The sequence below is a fragment of the Eurosta solidaginis genome, chromosome 5, assembly GCF_040869045.1.
Source record: "Eurosta solidaginis isolate ZX-2024a chromosome 5, ASM4086904v1, whole genome shotgun sequence".
Taxonomy (NCBI): domain Eukaryota; kingdom Metazoa; phylum Arthropoda; class Insecta; order Diptera; family Tephritidae; genus Eurosta; species Eurosta solidaginis.
Genome location: NC_090323.1, coordinates 276657599 through 276677325, shown reverse-complemented (window position 1 = coordinate 276677325; position 19727 = coordinate 276657599). Strand labels below are relative to the sequence as shown.

At 36.1% G+C, this 19727-nt stretch overlaps 1 protein-coding gene across 6 annotated transcripts in view; it reads right to left on the bottom strand.

The window, feature by feature from the left end:
• Positions 1-19727, bottom strand: part of LOC137253662 (cuticlin-3) — a 194526-nt gene that overhangs the window by 88975 nt on the left and 85824 nt on the right. For 5 of the 6 annotated variants that reach the window (XM_067791029.1, XM_067791024.1, XM_067791026.1 and 2 more), the window contains exon 2: positions 13175-13419. In XM_067791029.1, coding sequence (XP_067647130.1) covers positions 13175-13246 — 72 coding nt within the window. In that variant the 5' untranslated portion in view covers positions 13247-13419. Of the gene's footprint in view, positions 1-13174; positions 13420-15405; positions 15471-19727 lie in introns of those variants that run through there. The other variant, XM_067791025.1, reaches the window with a different exon arrangement.

Here is a 19727-nt window from a genome sequence, read left to right as displayed (position 1 = left end):
TTCTCTTCAATTTTTGTTGTCTCCTCGCCATCAAGATGAAAGACATACTCTTCCACATCAATTCCTTCTGCTTCCATTGCCTCTCGTAGCCGTGCCTGAAGTTCAAGTTTAACGCCGCTTGTATTCAATCCACGGCTCTCCAACTCCTTCTTCAGTTGCTGGATCTTCAATTCACTGAACTTTGCCATGTCCTTGTTGTCCTCTGGAATTTATTCAACAATTCCTCTTCTGACACCAATTGTAACGAATTTGCTGCAAATCCTCTTATTTGCAATCCTCTACTAAGTTCGAATCACTAAACTTTTGAATAAATAACTCCAATTTATAATAATGCAAAATGGCCTTTATTAAAGTACTTCACAATAACAAACTGTGCAACGAATAGCTTGCTTAATAACCACACTAAATGTTTAATGTTAAAGAAAACTAATAAAGAGCAACATTGTTCATCGGATATGTCCCTAGAATATTTGTGAATAAAGTTTTTCTATAAAATAAATATTACTGAAGTTAAGAACATGTAAAACGAGCCATAGTGAGAATATCAGCGTTTCTAGCAAATTTTGTGGGCTTAAGGCACGCCCAATAATTAAGCAAACGATCTAAATTTTTTTATATATAATTTTTTTCTAACTTGGAACAAATCTAAGGGGTTCGCAAAGTGAAAATACGAAAAAAAAAAAAATGGTCACACTAGTGAGCACCCTATGACCTTTTAGCTCTTACCTGTTAAAATCAGAAAGAAAAGGCGAAAACCTCTTATCTGAGCAGTTGGTTGTATGGTATTGTAACGAATGTCGCGGTATTCCTGAATATTTTACACTATGTTGTTGTTGTTGTTGTTGTAGCAGTGCAGACATCGGATTGATGAGCCAACACTGCCCAGGGGCTTAAGGAGTCATCTCCGTAAGCATTATGAGGAAATACGGCACCTGAGAACACAGCCGTATGAATCTAAAAAACACAAGCAGGTCCTCAGTGAACTCCACAAACAGGCGTCAGACCTCTATGCCCGGTGAATCCCGTACTCAAAGAGCAATACTCAAAACTAGCAGAAAAGGAACGCACTCTTCCTAGGGAAACGCGAGTCACTCTAGCTCAACTTCGATCTTGATACTGTAACAGGTTAAACTCTTACCTATCCAGAATCAACCCCGACATACAAAACATATGTGCTACTTGTAATGTGTTCCCACATGACGCCAACCATCTCTGTAACTGTATTGTGGAATCAACGGCTCTAATATCCCTCTCATTATGGTCCACCCCTGTTGAAACAGCAAGTTTCCTTTGACTCCCGTTAGAGGATAAAAAAATAAATGTAAGGCGCGATAACCTCCGAAGAGATCTAAGGCCGAGCTTCTCTTCCAATTTGCGTCGTGCTCCTCTTGATTTTTTCCCTACAAATTGGCCGGACGGGACCTACATGTTTTATGCCGACTCCGAAAGGCATCTGCAAGGCAGATGAGTTTTCACTGAGAGCTTTTCATGGCAGAAATACAATCGGAGCGCTTGCCAGACACTGCCGAGGGGCGACCCCGATTAGAAAAATTTCTTCTAATTGAAAAATCTTATTTCTAAAATTTTGATGTTGCTTTGCCCGGGAGTTGAACCCAGGGCATACGGTGTGATAGGCGGAGCACGCTACCATCACACCACGGTGGCCGCCCCCGTTAGAGGATATTGATGACAATTTGTGATCGGTCGCACCTATTGGATGGGGCGAAGCACTGCTATAACAACCTTCTGTTATCGTTGAATCGCTGAATTGTCGAATAAATAACTCAAATATTCAGTATATCTCCTTTATTTACAACTCTGCTGTAGTAGCAGTACTTCACAATACTCGCGTACTTCACTAACAGGGTGCTAAAATTAAACTGATTCCTTATACCTCAGCTTGCGCTGTTTTATACTCTCGGTTACCTCGTTCGCCCATTTCTCCTAAGGTAGACGTTTCACAAACATGCCTTCTAGAACAATTGTATCTCATGCTTGGTTGTGTAGCTATATACATATATGTAACACCATATGCTTTATTGCCGTCTATGTATCTGCTGGTTATGTGTGTGAAATATTCTTCGTTGCCTTCTTTGCATGTGTGCATATAGCTTAAAGTTGTTATATAGCATTTATTTACTAATTGCACAGTGACGCATCGAAACTGCTAATATTCGCCACAGTATAAATATTCTATATATAACTGATCTTGACGATTTTTTCAAACAACAACGTATGTCATATACGGAAGCCGAATTCCTACACATGTCTCCACCGATACAATATCGGTGTTGTGTTTCTGCCTGGCAAGTGGCAATATTAGAATCAGAGTTCAGAGATTTTTTACATGTTGGTGTATATATCACATGCCACGCACTCTATGAATCGAAGTTTCCACCTATTCTGAAGAACACTACTTCCTACAGATTTGTGCATATTTCATGCAAATCGACGAAATGATGCTTTCAAAAAAGGAATTGAAAAATTTCCGGGTGCATAGTTATATATTAACTAGTATCGCCTAGTGGCGACTAATCCAATATATTAGATAAGGAGTATCAAAATTAAAGATTATGGAGAGATTTCTAGACAAGAGCCATACTAATATCTCTTCATTTGTAATCCGTCACAATCCCTGCCCCGTACATGCCCCGTACATGCACAGCAGCCACAGCCCCACGCCTTTATGGCCTTCCAAAAGTTCATAAGGAGCACACACCACTCCGCCCAATATCATCATCAGTAAATGTTCCCTGTTCGAAATTATCAAAATTCGTAGGTCAGATTTTAAAAAACGTGGTCTCGGAAAAATATAATATTAGAAATTCAATCCAACTAAAACAAGCCATAAAAGATATACACATTGCCGACGATGAAATATTCATATCACTAGACGTGATATCCTTGTTCACTAATATACCTATCCATCTGGCTATTAACACAATATTACAACAATGGCCTATCCTTAAAAACCACACAAAAATCACAAAAACCCAATTCCTCAAGATTCTTGAATTCTGCCTCAGGGAAAATAATTATTTTGTATTCGACAACAAATACTATCAGCAGATTTATGGGATGCCAATGGGCAATCCATTTTCACCAACAATAGCCGACATAGTCCTAGAGAAAATTATTGACGATAGCATCATAGAGCTAAAATCCAACGACATAAGCATCAAATACATAACGAAGTATATAGATGATATTTTCGCCATTGTTAAGGTTAAGGACGTAGATGAAATTTTAAGAATATTTAATGGACAACATAATAAATTAAAATTTACTTTGGAAACGGAAAAATGTAATAAACTAACATTCCTAGACATGGAAATCCACAATATAGACAATAAAATAAAAACGAATTGGTATAAAAAAGCTGTAGCTTCATCAAGAATGATAAATTACCAATCTAACCACCCTTGGAATCAAAAAAAGAACACCATTAGATAAAGTTAACTCCTTGAGCGACCAGGAGTTCATAAAAGAAAATAAGAAAATCACTAAAACAATACTTACAAAAAATGGATACCCTAATAAAATAATAGATGCTCTAATGTCCGCGGCCGAAAATAACACAAAACATAAAAGGAGTAATACCGCAACAACAACAACATATGATAGCAACAGAAGAATATACACAGGAGTCACATATATACCAAGACTAACAGACAACAACACCTTGCACAAAATTATCAAAACCAACAACATAAGCTATGCATACAAACCAAATCACACAAATGAACCGAGGGAAACCTTGGAATGTGTTTGTATGACATATCTATCAAATGAAAGGCACTAAAGAGTATTTTATGAGGGAGTGGGCCATAGTTCTATAGGTGGACGCCATTTAGGGATATCGCCATAAAGGTGGATCAGGGTTGACTCTAGAATTGGTTTGCACGATATGGGTATCAAATGAAAGGTGTTAATGAGTATTTTAAAAGGGAGTAATCCTTAGTTCCATAGGTGGACGCCGTTTCGAGATATCTCCATAAAGGTGGACCAGGGGTGACCCTAGAATTTGTTTGTACAATATGGGTATCAAAAGAAAGGTGTTAATAAGTATTTTAAAGGGAGTGATCCTTAGTTCCATAGGCGGGCGCCGTTTCGAGATATCGCCATAAAGGTGGACCAGGGGTGACCCTAGAATTTGTTTGTACGATATGGGTATCAAATTAAAGGTATTAGTGAGGGTTTTAAAAGGGAGTGGTGGTACTTGTATAGGTGGTCGCCTTTTTAGATATATCGCCATAAAGGTGGACCAGGGTGACTCTAGAATGCGTTTGTACAATATGGGTATCAAAAGAAAGGTGTTAATAAGTATTTTAAAGGGAGTGATCCTCAGTTCCATAGGTGGACGCCGTTTCGAGATATCGCCATAAAGGTGGACCAGGGGTGACCCTAGAATTTGTTTGTACGAAATGGTTATAAAATTAAAGGTATTAATGAGGGCTTTAAAAAGGAGTGGTGGTCGAGATATCCCCATAAAGGTGGATCAGGGTTGACTCTAGAATTTGTTTGCACGATACACGGAGAGAATTGTGTGCAGAAACTATGCGGTATGGGCACAACTTATGCACAAATTGTCCACGAAAAATTACCAAGAACAGTTGTTCATAATCTATGCACACTTGTTCATAACTTAAGTTCAGCACTATGAGCATGTTTTATGAACAACTGGGCATAGATTGTGAACAACATTTTCATAGATTCTGAACAACTGGGAAAGATTATGAACAACTGGGCATATATTATGAACAACATTTTCATAGGTTGTGAACAACTGGGAAAGACTATGAACAACTGGGCATAGATTATGAACAACATTTTCATAGGTTGTGAACAACTGGGAAAGACTATGAACAACTGGGCATAGATTATGGACATCATTTTCGTATATTCTGAACAACTGGGAAAGACTATGAACAACTGGGCATAGGTTATGAACAACATTTTCATAGATTGTGAACAAATAGGAACACATTTTACACTTCCTGCAAATATTAAAGAAACAAAATTTCATTTTATTTTCAAATGTCTTTATTTCAAAATACAATTGCTTTCTAAGAAATATTATATATATACATATTGAAATAAAATAAATCATATACTTCAGTATTAACATGTTCATTTTATATAATTTATAAAGTCATTAATTTTTTTTACATTTCTATACAATTTTTATCATAAAACATAGTTTAGTGCTTAATATTGGATGAAGCTCAAAGGGTTTAGGAAATTCAATATCTGTAATGGATTTTAATACATAATTTTCCGTTCTTTCCCCAATAATATAAGCATAATAATGCAAATCAAAATTTTCAATTTGGTATTCATTAAGTAATAAATATATGCCATCTTCTAATAAAATTATATCGACAATACTATAAACACACTGCTTCATAAAAATATAGTACCCAGTTTTGTTCCTCTGTAACTTATAGAATTTGAAACATTTAGTTCTTTTTTTGTTTCGAATGGTAGTAGTAATTGTTTAAATGAATATTCTTGAGTTGTGACCAGAAGAAAAAACCAGATTTTCTGAAGGCTCTGGACATCGAACGGTATTTGTTGTAAAGTTTTCCGTTCCGCTTTTCCTTTTGAAAATAATATTCCTGTAAACAATAAAATATGATCAAACAGTTGTATATGTATTTTTCCTAGTTTTGTACTTTTTTTCTGATGCAAATCGTTTTACTATGTCTCCTGTTATATTATCGAACATAGCATAATTCATGGGCACGTCTTTCTCTAAATGATCTCTGGCTATATTTGATATCAAAGTCTCTCTGTCTGATGCACCCAATTCATTGTTTGCGTTGTAATTAGCGCAAATTTTTATTCCAACTGCGGAATCCAAGAAATTTTGTAAACTCTGAAATATTAACAATTTGTTATATATCCGATATTTTTTAGAGGAAAAAAGTGTTATACAAATTTGTATGTAGAGCTACCCGACTCTGAAAATGAAGAAATCGAGTCCGACTGACTGATTGAGCCACTAGCTGAAGATTGGTCTGTATGTTGGCAACAACATGTTGAAATTGGGGCCAATTGCTGGGATTAGAAAAATTCAATACATTACACTATAATTCATATAAAATTTGCTTTCTCACATTTGCAAGTCGCCACTCATTCACTAGGCCACGAAACTTTATGCGAGTGCCAATTTCGTCATTAAAAATTGCTTTAATGTCAGCTTCTGTCATGGCCTTGAAGCAGTCGATATTTATTTATTTTGGCAGAATGCTACATTTCTGAACTATCGCACAAATAACAGCAAATTAAATTAAAATACAAATTAATACCTTCCAAACTTGTAGAAAACATATATTCACGGCTTTGTTGAGACGCGACGTTTTCCATATTTAGCACTTCAATGTATGTTCACTATTTCGTTATTAAAAAAAAACCATCGTTAAATGTCATAACTTCAGTGATAATATATGTATGATAATAACTCAACACTTACCTCTGGTTTTCTTAATTTGCACAATTATATATTTCTAAACAATATTAATGATATATAAACACACTTGAAACAACCGGCACTCTTGACACAAAGAACACAAGTGAAACTAAGTCGCAATTAATGCATACTCATTATCCATGTGTACGCATTGTTCATAATCTATGCATAAATGGGCACAACTGGAAACAATAAGTGTTTATAGGCACATATTATGCACAATGTTCATATATTATGATCAATTGTGTTTGATTTTCAAATGATTAAGCTATGAACAATGTTCACAAACTGTGCACATTTTTTGGGTATAACTTATGCACAATATATATATATTATGCATAATGTTCATATATTATGCACAATGTTGATATAGTATGATCAATTGTGTTTGATTTTCAAATGATTAAGCTATGAACAATGTTCAAAAACTGTGCACATTTTTTGGGTATAACTTATGCACAATATATATACATTATGCATAATGTTGATATATTATGCACAATGTTCATATATTATGATCAATTGTGTTTGATTTTCAAATGATTAAGCTATGAACAATGTTCACAAACTGTGCACATTTTTTGGGTATAACTTATGCAAAATTTTAATAGATTGTGCAGAATTTTTGATTATTAGGCATAATTTATGCGCAAAGTTGCATATTCAAAAATATACCTAAACATTTTATAGTTATGAACAGCTTGTGCATTAATAATGCACAACAGTTTTCTCCGTGTATGGGTATCAAATGAAAGGTGTTAATGAGTATTTTAAAAGGGAGTAAATCCTTAGTTCCATAGGTGGACGCCGTTTCGAGATATTGCCATAAAGGTGGACCAGGGGTGACCCTGAATTTGTTTGTACGATATGGGTATCAAATTAAACGTATTAATGAGGGTTTTAAAAGGGAGTGGTGGTAGTTGTATAGGTGGTCGCCTTTTCAGAGATATCGCCATAAAGGTGGACCAGGGGTGACTCTAGAATGCGTTTGTACAATATGGGTATCAAATGAAATGTGTTAATGAGTATTTTTAAAAGGGAGTGGGTCTTCGTTCTATAGGTGGTCGCTTTTTCGAAATATCGGCATAAAGGTGGACCAGGGGTGACTCTAGAATATGTTTGCACGATATGGGTATCAAATGAAAGGTGTTAATGAGTATTTTAAAAGGGCGTGGGGCTTAGTCCTATAGGTGGACGCCTTTTCGAGATATCGCAATAAAGGTGGACCAGGGGTGACTCTAGAATGTGTTTGTACGATATTGGTATCAAATTAAAGGTATTAATGAGAGTTTTAAAAGCGAGTGGGGGTAGTTGTATATGTGAAGGTGTTTTCCAGATATCGACCAAAATGTGGACCAGGGTGACCCAGAACATCATCTGTTGGATACCGCCAATTTATTTATATATGTAATACCTGCCAAGATTTCAAGGGTTTTTTATTTCACACTGCAGACCTTTTTCATTTTCTTCTACTTAATATGGTAGGTGTCACAACCATTTTACAAAGTTTTTTCTAAAGTTATATTTCGCGTCAATAAACCAATCCAATTGCCATGTTTCATCCCTTTTTTCGTATTTGGTATAGAAATATGGCATTTTTCGTAATTTTCGATATCGAAAAAGTGGGCGTGGTCGTAGTCGGATTTCGTTCATTTTTTATACCAAAATAAAGTGAGTTCAGATAAGTATGAGAACTAAGTTCAGTAAAGATATGTCGATTTTTGCTCAAGTTATCGTGTTAAGGGCCATGCGGAAGGACAGACGGAAGATTGTGTATAAAAACTGGGCGTGGCTTCAACCGATTTCGCCCATTTTTACAGAAAACAGCTAGCGTCATAAAATCTATGCCCCTACCAAAGTTCAAAAGGATTGGTAAATTTTTGTTCGACTTATGGCATTAAAAGTATCCTAGACAAATTAAATGAAAAAGGGCGGAGCTACGCCCATTTTGAAATTTTCTTTTATTTTTGTATTTTGTTGCACCATATCATTACTGGAGTTAAATGTTGCCATAATTTACTTATATACTGTAAAGATATTAAATTTTTTGTTAAAATTTTACTTAAAAAAAAAATTTTTTTTTAAAGTGGGCGTGGTCCTTCTCCGATTTTGCTAATTTTTATTAAGCGTACATATAGTAATATGAGTAACGTTCCTGCCAAATTTCATCATGATATCTTCAACGACTACCAAATTACAGCTTGCAAAACTTTTAAATTACCTTCTTTTAAAAGTGGGCGGTGCCACGCCCATTGTCCAAAATTTTTCTAATTTTCTATTCTGCGTCATATGTTCAACCCACCTACCAAATTTCATCGCTTTATCTGTCTTTGGTAATGAATTATCGCACTTTTTCTGTTTCTCGAAATTTTCGATATCGAAAAAGTGGGCGTGGTTATAGGCCGATATTGTTCATTTTAAATAGCGATCTGAGATGAGTGCTCATGAACCTATGTACCAAATTTCATCAAGATATCTCAAAATTTATTCAAGTTATCGTGTTAACGGACGGACGGACGGACGGACATGGCTCAATCAAATTTTTTTTCGATCCTGATGATTTTGATATATGGAAGTCTATATCTATCTCGATTCCTTTATACCTGTACAACCAACCGTTATCTAATCAAACTTAATATACTCTGTGAGCTCTGCTTAACTGAGTATAAAAAGGAACAACTACACAACGTGATTTATGAAATCCCATGCATGGGCAAAGAAGGCGAAAACTGTGATAAAGTTTACATCGGTACAACGAAAAGGGAGCTAAGAACGAGGTTAAACGAACACAAACTAGATGCCAAAAACAAAAAGAATAACACAGCGTTGGCGCAACACTTAACTGATCAAAACCACACAGCTGATTTTGACAACGTAAAGATACTGGATGTGGAGAACAAAATTAGAAGAAGAATGACGATAGAAGGATTGCGCATACAACAAAACATTGCGAGAACAGTAAACTATAAAGACGATGTTGACTGCATAAACTGCGCCTATGCTAGCGCAATCACAGTAGATTTTTGACTGGTGAAAGCAAAGGGTGTGCAGTGTGTCAATGATGTATTTATGGATGTGTATGTTCTATACTTTAAATGTTATTTAACAAAAAAAATAATTAGTGTTAATGTACAAAAAATTGTAAGTCAAATTTGTTAAATTCTAAAAAAAAATGTTCAAAATAGCAAGTATTATGTAGTTGTTTTTCGTTTTTGTAATAAACAGATAATTAAAAAAATCCCTGATGAAGACGCAAAAATTGCGTCGAAACGCGTAGGATGACTAAATAAAACGTTGTTTTATTAAGAAGGAAGAAAAACCCCGGCCGAAAAGCTCCAATAAAAATATTATTTTTAAATAATTTTTTGTCTACTGTCAGATTGATAGGGATTTAAAAAGGATACGAGAGTATATCGATACATTTCTCTCGATATTTCCAAGAATAAAGTATCCAGATCGAAATGTATCGAATTGGGCGAACAAATATATATAAATTATACAGGGCTGTCATGGAATCCAAGTCGGTTTTGCGTTTTGTCGGAATTACAAACCAATATTGATTTAAATTGGTGTCATAAAACCGTATTGGTTTTGCTCTTTTCGAATGTAAATGAAAGCGATGTTCAAATCAGCTGTTTTGCAGTGTTATCGGTGCACCGGCAATTTTGATGTTAATTTTTTTGGCAAAATTTTTTAAAATTTATTGTTTTGTGCATTTAAACAGAAATAAACAAATTTATTGAGTGCAAAATGGCAAACCAGTTGTAGCGTTTATGTTATTGGAAGAAGAAAGTTGTGAGAAGGTTAAAAGAAAAATTTTGAGAGATCGCAGCAATCCATTGGAGCTGCCAGAGAGAGCGTAAGTAAAAATATTCCTTAATATGCGTTTCTAAATATTTATAGTGTGCTTGCAGTTTGATTGCATACTATCGCATTAACAAAGAGGCTTTCCGAATGGTATTGGACACCACTGAAGGACGCTTAACATGCTCGAAATTTGTGCCAGTGCTAGAACTGGCAGCTACGTTACGATTTTTTTCTGAGGGATCCTATCAAAGATCAGTTGGCAAGGATTCTAGCATGAGTGTAGGTGTCAGCGATTTTAGATGATGTGCTTCGTGAAGCCCTTCGCAATGTGTGGATGTTTCTCCATCAATTTAATCAAAATACTGTTTTGCATTGAATTTTTATGTTTTTTCCTATTGAGAATGAAAATATATGTAAATTTACATTTATTTTTATAAAATAAATCTTTATTTACTTACATTTTTAGAAAATATTTAACTGCAAGAGAAAAACAACTATGAAAAAACTAAATCCAACAGCATTTAACTGATTGGATTGTTTCCGATAGCAAAATCAATAAAATCGGATTCTGTGACACCTAAAACCGACACTAATTCCAATTCGAACATTAAACCGATGACATTGGATTTCATGACACCAAAGTAATTTTTTTGTCGTTTTTAAATCCGCTAAACTTCGATCTTGATACTGTAACAGGTTAAACTCTTACCTATCCAGAATCAACCCCGACATACAAAACATTTGTCCTGCTTGTAATGTGTTCCCACATGACGCCAACCATCTCAGTAACTGTATTGTGGAACCAACGGCTCTAATATCCCTCTCATTATGGTCCACCCCTGTTGAAACGGCTAGTTTCCTTTGACTCCCGTTAGAGGATATTGATGACAATTTGTGATCGGTCGCACCTATTGGATGGGGCGAAGCACTGCTACAATAACCTTCTGCTATCGTTCGAATCGCTGAATTGTCGAATAAATAACTCAAATGTTCAGTATATCTCCTTTATTTACAACTCTGCTGTAGTAGCAGTACTTCACAATAATCGCGTACTTCACTAACAGGGTGCTAAAATTAAACTGATTCCTGATACCTCAGCTTGCGCTGTTTTATACTCTCGGTTACCTCGTTCGCCCATTTCTCCTAAGGTAGTAGTTTCACAAACATGACTTCTAGAACAATTGTATCTCATGCTTGGTTGTGTAGCTATATACATATATGTAAGGTCATATGCTTTATTGCCGTCTATGTATCTGCTGGTTATGTGTGTGAAATATCCTTCGTTGCCTTCTTTGCATGTGTGCATATAGCTTAGTTGTTGTATAGCATTTATTTACTAATTGCACAGTGACGCATCGAAACTGCTAATATTCACCACAGTATAAATATTCTATATATAACTGATCTTGACGATTTTTTCACCCAACAACGTATGTCATATACGGAAGCCGAATTCCTACACATGTCTCCACCGATACAATATCGGTGTTGTGTTTCTGCCTGGCAAGTGGCAATATTAGAATCAGAGTTCAGAGATTTTTTACATGTTGGTGTATATATCACATGCCACGCACTCTATGAATCGAAGTTTCCACCTATACTGAAGAACACTACTTCCTACAGATTTGTGCATATTTCATGCAAATCGACGAAATGGTGCTTTCAAAAAAGGAATTGAAAAATTTGCGGGTGCATAGTTATATATTAACTAGTATCGCCTAGTGGCGACTAATCCAATATATTATATAAGGAGTATCAAAATTAAAGGTTATGTAGAGATTTCTAGACAAGAGCCATACTAATATCTCATCATTTGTAACCGTCACAATCCCTGTCCCGTACACTCTAATCTTTTGTACAACACGGCATTTATGTGGAGTAGCACCAAACCAAATTTTACTAACCATGCGCTACTGTTTATAGCGATGTCTCGTTTTTGCCATTTCAGCACTTTGTACACAATTTCAACCTACGCACTGATGATGCAATTTTCTTGAAATCGGTGAATAACTTGCTAAAATAGGCTAAACTAGGCGGATGGGCTGAACAAAATTAAGTTCAGATATCTTTTGTATTACGTATTTTTTATACATCTATCATAGAATGATTCTATATGTGCACACTTGCTTTTGAAACAGATATTTGCGTACGAAGATTTAATACTGTATGGGCGATGCCACACCCCTCATTCCCATGTACCCAAATTCTTGTTGAAGCTGGGACATTAATAATTTTCACTATGCCCACTTGTAATGTGACTGTTCAGAATATGTGAAATGGAAAGAAACATGGCAGGTACCACACTCTAATTTCCAGTTTTTCCTACTTCCCTCCACCGATATAATATCGATCTTGGTTATCTGTCTGCTAAGTATCATTTGACTGGTATTTATACTGCTAGAGATATTTGGTCTTTCATATGCTGGTATACATATGTATCAGATGCCACGTGCCCTAAATATTGAAAATAGCCCCTATGCACTGAAGAATTCTAAATCCTACAAATTTGTGCATATTTCATCTAAATCGGCCAAACGGTGCGTTCAAAAAAGGAGTTGAAAAATTTTCGTGTGACGTATTTATATAAAGATAAATCGTTTATGTTAATGAAGCAAATTTCCGTGCATATGAAAATGGTTCTTTTTATTTAAGAAAAATTTTAACTATTGCTCTGAGAAAGAAATTCCTATAGCAAAAATCATTCCCTTTCTGGGAAAAACATTGTTGAGTGTAGAACTGATGTCTGATCACAGATTTTCTTTTCTGGCCTTGCGGGGGACCCACCCCTAAATAAACATTTGAAATGATCAAGATAAATGTATCTATGTATAAGAAATTAAATAATTACTTACGAACTATAACTGGAATAAATTTAGGAGTGCCAGTATAACTTACGTGTGCCACCAGCAGGAGAATTGCAGCTATTGAAATGTCCATGTATTTTAATCTATGCCGATACCATAACATTGTGCATTCAGTAGTTTGTTGATTATTTAGTTTGGAAGCAGAGGAAGAGGAGACCTCCAATGAGTTGGGAGAGGCAGGTGGAGGAATACTTGACCTCCGTTGGTGCTCCCAATTGTTGTCAGCTATCGCGAAACAGAGAAAGCTGGCGGCACTTGTTACGATGGATATTTTATCTACAAGAAAATTAGTTACATATTTAAATGACATCCTTGGTTTCAATCAATATACATACTATGTTCATATCGTCGTTGTGCAAAAAAAAAATAGTATTATGTCTTTTAGTAATTCTTCACTAGAGTAAAAAAAGAACTTATTAGAGCCTACCATTGTGAATTAGTACAAGTGTGTTGACTTATTTCTGACAGGCAATCGGTTAAGTAAGCATAACGGGAAAATCTGGTTGTCATTGTTGTTTCGGTTGAAAACCGTCAATTGGGGTTCTGTGCAGGAACGTAAAAGATTGAAACAGGGTTTATGTAGTCCCAAATGTGTTGCTGTGTTCCACAATATTGTAATTTTTGTCATGACGAAAATTTTTCAGTTCAGAGCTAGCGATTTCTATTAAAAACTGGCAGGGTACCCGGCGTTGCTCGGGTTCGGCAGATAATAATCTAAATAAGAAGGTGTTTTTAACGCATTCCTTCCCGTTACTATGATACCTATGATATTGTATTGATCTTCTTCAAAATGTATCTCCCAATTTTTCTCATTCTTACCCTCTATCATTTCTTTATCTCTCCCTCTTCTTTTTTTACATCCTCTACTTCTCTCCTTCTTTATTCTTAGATCCCTCATTCCTCTAATTTACATGCTTGGCTTCATTTTTCAAATTTTATTTTGTCACACACAGTTCATACTCAAAATTTCATAACTTAATCAATATATTTTAGCTGCACAATTTTTGTCTATCATCTCATATAGGCAGCTATTTTTACAACGGAATGCTTAAATTTAATAAAAACTCTTAACTCACTTAATGCAATCGCTTTAACTTTTTGTGAGTTCAATGTTATGACCAAACAATAGTTCTGCACTTAAATACGTACATGGCGTATGAATAACTTTTCCTGGCATACAAAATTTGTCGCACCACCCAGTGGCGCACGTGAAATTGAAAAAAAAAAAAAATTTACTTGAAATTATTAGTTCTGAAATATGAAAAGCCTTCGTCTTGATCGCAGGAACCTATAACCAAAATTTGGTGATGATTGAAGCGTTTCCATAAGGAACACACACACACAGGGAATTTCTAGATGTAATGTAACGTATAGTTTTTCAAATTAATGGTATTCTATCGATCTAGGATCCATATAAAACGTAGAAAGTTTTTCATTTTATTGTCAATAGTTTTCTAAAATACATTTGTGGAAAACTTTCTGTTTCTTCGTTTTCTATACTAAAACCCGTAATGTGGTGATGGGGGAGGCAGCCCATTTTGAAAACTCCCATACTAAACGAATGAGAGAAAGGGAAGAAAAGAAGAGATCCTTTTGTGATATAGTAATAAATTTAGTACTTTTTTGTACCAAAGCACTTTTTACATTTTATCATATTTTTCATGAAAGTCCTTCACATAAAATTCTCGCGTCACAGTTTTAGTGGTTGTACTCCTTCGGAACGGGTAGACCGACTCTCATGAAATTTTCTGAGCATACTTAGTAGGTCTGAGAATAGGATCTTATCTTTCTTTCAAACCCCAGAATTGTAAGGGTGCGTTACCCTTTATTTATTTATTCTTTTTAGACAAAATAATTTGTTTTTATTTTTTATGAAACAACATTCGACACATACAAGCCTCTGGGTACTGTGACTGGTTTTGGAGCTGGGACTAGGATTGGGTCTGGGAATAGGGGATGGAGAAGAACAAAAAGAACTAGAGAGAAAACGGGTGAAGAAGAGACTGGCTAACGAGACATAAATAGACACAAAAGACAGATCCTCCACTTGGAGGCATGCTCCTGCTAAACTGAACTGATTCCTGAACATTTTTTTTGGTTGCCAAATGATTTTCTGACTGAATAAGCTAGCACACGGCATGGTGATACTTAACAAAGAAATGTACAGAACTGATAAACTATACTAATCCTGGCACCCAGAGTCGTGCGCCGGGATCGATACCTACCACACAAAGCCAAATTAAACGAAAATAAAATAAATACCAGATGTGAAGTCCAATTTACGTCGGTGGAGACACTTCTTCATAAACTACTGTTGTGCACGCCTGTGGTACTTTCCTGTGACAAAGATATAACTATTTAGTATATTAATCTGTGCCCACGAATTTCTATATTTCTGATTAATAAACAAAATTATTTTATGAAAGTTGCCAAAATTTGAGTGCTAGAAAAATCAGCACAAAGTAGAATTTGAGAAAAAAATAATGCCAATGCATTCTTCTAAAAAAAGATACTTTTTTTGTATTTATTAGACCAAGAGAATTGTTGAGTTTATTTATTTATAAGAGCTTTTTGAATGAAATGTGGACCAAAGGAAAAATGTATTTTGAAGGTTTACGACGAAACAACCAAACTTATAAATAATCACAAGGATTCTGTAACAATAACTAGTGCAGACAAAGGTAACAAAACTGTGATAATATACAAAACGGAATATAAAAATAAGATAAAGTACATTCTAAGTGACAAGCAAACGTATAGAACGATGAGAATTTACGCGACGCAACAGTTGTTAAGGAAAAACAACGCCCTCATAAATGAAATATATAAGCAAAAGAGCAATGACGCGAAAACTAGACAGTTATTGACATGCCATGCAGCTAGTGCACCTAAATTATACGGACTACCAAAAATTCACAAGGAAAACATTCTACTTAGACCCATTTCATCGTCAGTTAATGCCCCATGCTACAAACTCGCTAAGTTCATTGGAAAAATATTTAATAATATTGTCTCGGAAAATTACGATATCAAAAACTCGTTACAATTGAAAGGAGATTTGAAAGAAACTAGAATCGAAGACGACGAATTATTGGTACCTTTTGACGTCGTTTCGCTTTTTACGAACATCCCAATCCACTTAGCAATCCGAACAAATATGCGAAAGTGGCCAACTCTAGAGGACGAAACAACTCTTACGAGGAAGAAATTTTTATCGGTCCTAGCATTTTGTTTGAGAGACAACAACTACTTTGTTAGCCACGAATTAATATACCAACAAATATTTGGAATGCCAGTGGGGAAAAACTGATGTTTTTGTTTTAAATTGAACGAACAAAAAATCTCTTATAAATAAATGATACTTTTTTGGTTTTAACTAAACTTTTTCCTCTGAATAAAAAAGTTGTTTCGCAAAGAGGCAAATTGAGTTTCAGAGTGGGAGTTCAAGATGGTGGATTACAAAGAGAAGATACCAACATCAGTCACCTTGCAAATACATCATGACTCAAACCCATGTATATTTGAATGAAAATTTATTCATGTGAAAACATATTAATTTAAATTTATAAATTTTTTTTGGTAATTTTTATAGCCTTATGCGTTTATGTTATGTTAATAATAATAAGCTTAAAGGCCGTGGTTAAATAAAACACAATGTTTAAATTTCATTGGGTTTTTTAATTTGTCAATATTTCGGCTTCAGTCTGAAGCCATCTTCAGGACTGTAAGTAAACACAAATGTATAAAAAGGGGACATTCATTTCAGATACATGGTCATTAAAATTTACGTTATGCAACTAGGTATACATATAAACGAGACACAACTTACACTTGTGGTTATTCTTTATAGACTGATCATATTTTCGGAAAACAAAAGTAAAATAAACATCAACAAGTAAGGAAGGCTAAGTTCGGTTGTAACCGAACATAACATACTCAGTTGAGAGCTATGGAGACAAAATAAGGAAAATCAATCTGGGGTAACCATGGAATGTGGTTGTATAACATGTGTATCAAATGAAAGGTATTAAAGAGTATTTTAAGAGAGAGTAGGCCATAGTTCTATGGATGAACGCCATTTAGGGATATCGCCATAAAGGTAGACCAGGGCTGACTCTAGAAATTGTTTGTACGATATGGGTATCAAATGAAAGGTGTTACTGAGCATTTTAAGAGGGAGTGGGCCTTAGGTCTATCGGTGGACGCCTTTTCGAGATGTCCCCATTAAGGTGGACCAGGGGTGATTCTATAATGTGTTTGTACGATATGGGTATCAAATGAAAGCTGTTAATGAGTATTTTGAAAAGGAGTGATCCTTAGTTCCATAGGTGGACGCCGTTTCGAGATATCGCCATAAAGGTGGACCAGGGGTGTCTGTACGATATGTGCATCAAACGAAAGGTGTTACTGAGCATTTTAAGAGGGAGTGGGCATTAGGTCTATAGGTGGACGCCCTTTCGAGATATCGCCATTAGGGTGGGCCAGGGGTGACTCTAGAATGTTTGTACGATATGGGTATCAAACGAAAGGTGTTACTGAGCATTTTAAGAGGGAGTGGGCATTAGGTCTATAGGTGGACGCCTTTTCGAGATATCGCCATTAGGGTGGGCCAGGGGTGACTCTAGAATGTGTTTGTACGATATGGGTATCAAATGAAAGGTGGTAATGAGTATTTTAAAAGGGAGTAATCCTTAGTTCTATAGGTGGACGCCTTTTCGAGATATCGCCATAAAGCTGGACCAAGGGTGACTCTAGAATGTTTGTACGGTATGGGTATCAAACGAAAGGTGTTACTGAGCATTTTAAGAGGGAGTGGGCATTAGGTCTATAGGTGGACGCCTTTTCGAGATATCGCCATTAGGGTGGGCCAGGGTGACTCTAGAATGTGTTTGTACGATATGGGTATCAAATGAAAGGTGGTAATGAGTATTTTAAAAGGGAGTAATCCTTAGTTCTATAGGTGGACGCCTTTTCGAGATATCGCCATTAGGGTGGGCCAGGTGTGACTCTAGAATGTTTGTACGATATGGGTATCAAACGAAAGGTGTTACTGAGCATTTTAAGAGGGAGTGGGCATTAGGTCTATAGGTGGACGCCTTTTCGAGATATCGCCATTAGGGTGGGACAGGGGTGACTCTAGAATGTTTGTACGATATGGGTATCAAACGAAAGGTGTTACTGAGCATTTTAAGAGGGAGTGGACATTAGGTCTATAGGTGGACGCCTTTTCGAGATATCGCCATTAGGGTGGGCCAGGGGTGACTCTAGAATGTTTGTACGATATGGGTATCAAACGAAAGGAGTTACTGAGCATTTTAAGAGGGAGTGGACATTAGGTCTATAGGTGGACGCCTTTTCGAGATATCGCCATTAGGGTGGGCCAGGGTGACTCTAGAATGTGTTTGTACGATATGGGTATCAAATGAAAGGTGGTAATGAGTATTTTAAAAGGGAGTAATCCTTAGTTCTATAGGTGGACGCCTTTTCGAAATATCGCCATTAGGGTGGGCCAGGTGTGACTCTAGAATGTTTGTACGATATGGGTATCAAACGAAAGCTGTTACTGAGCATTTTAAGAGGGAGTGGGCATTAGGTCTATAGGTGGACGCCTTTTCTAGATATCGCCATTAGGGTGGGCCAGGGGTGACTCTAGAATGTTTGTACGATATGGGTATCAAACGAAAGGTGTTACTGAGCATTTTAAGAGGGAGTGGACACTAGGTCTATAGGTGGACGCCTTTTCGAGATATCGCCATTAGGGTGGGCCAGGGGTGACTCTAGAATGTTTGTACGATATGGGTATCAAACGAAAGGTGTTACTGAGCATTTTAAGAGGGAGGGGGCATTAGGTCTATAGGTGGACGCCTTTTCGAGATATCGCCATTAGGGTGGGACAGGGGGACTCTGGTATGTTTTTGTACGATATGGATATCAAATTAAAGGTATTAATGAGTGTTTTAAAAGCGAGTGGCCCTTAGATGTATATGTGAAGGCGTTCTCGCGATATCGACCAAAATGTGGACCAGGTGATCCAGAAAATCATCTGTCGGGTACTGCTAATTTATTTATATATGCAATACCACTAACAGTATTCCTGCCAAGATTCCAAGGGCTGTTGATTTCGCCTTGTAGAACTTTTTCATTTTCTTCTACTTAATATGGTAGGTATCACACCCATTTTACAAAGGTTTTTCCAAAGTTATATTTTGCGTCAATAAACCAATCCAGTTACCATGTTTCATCCCTTTTTTCGTGTTTGGTATAGAATTATGGCATTTTTTTCATTTTTCGTAATTTTCGATATCGATAAAGTGGGCGTGGTTATGGTCAGATTTCGCCCATTTTTTATACCAAGAAAAAGTGAGCTCAGGTAAGTACGTGGGCTAAGTTTAGTAAAGATATATCGGATTTTGCTCAAGTTATTGTGTTAATGGCCGAGCGGAAGGACAGACGGTGGACTGTGTATAAAAACTGGGCGTGGCTTCCACCGATTTCGCCCATTTTCACAGAGAACAGTTACCGTCATAGAATCTATGCTCCTACCAAATTTGAGAAGGATTGCTAAATTTTTGTTCGACTTATGG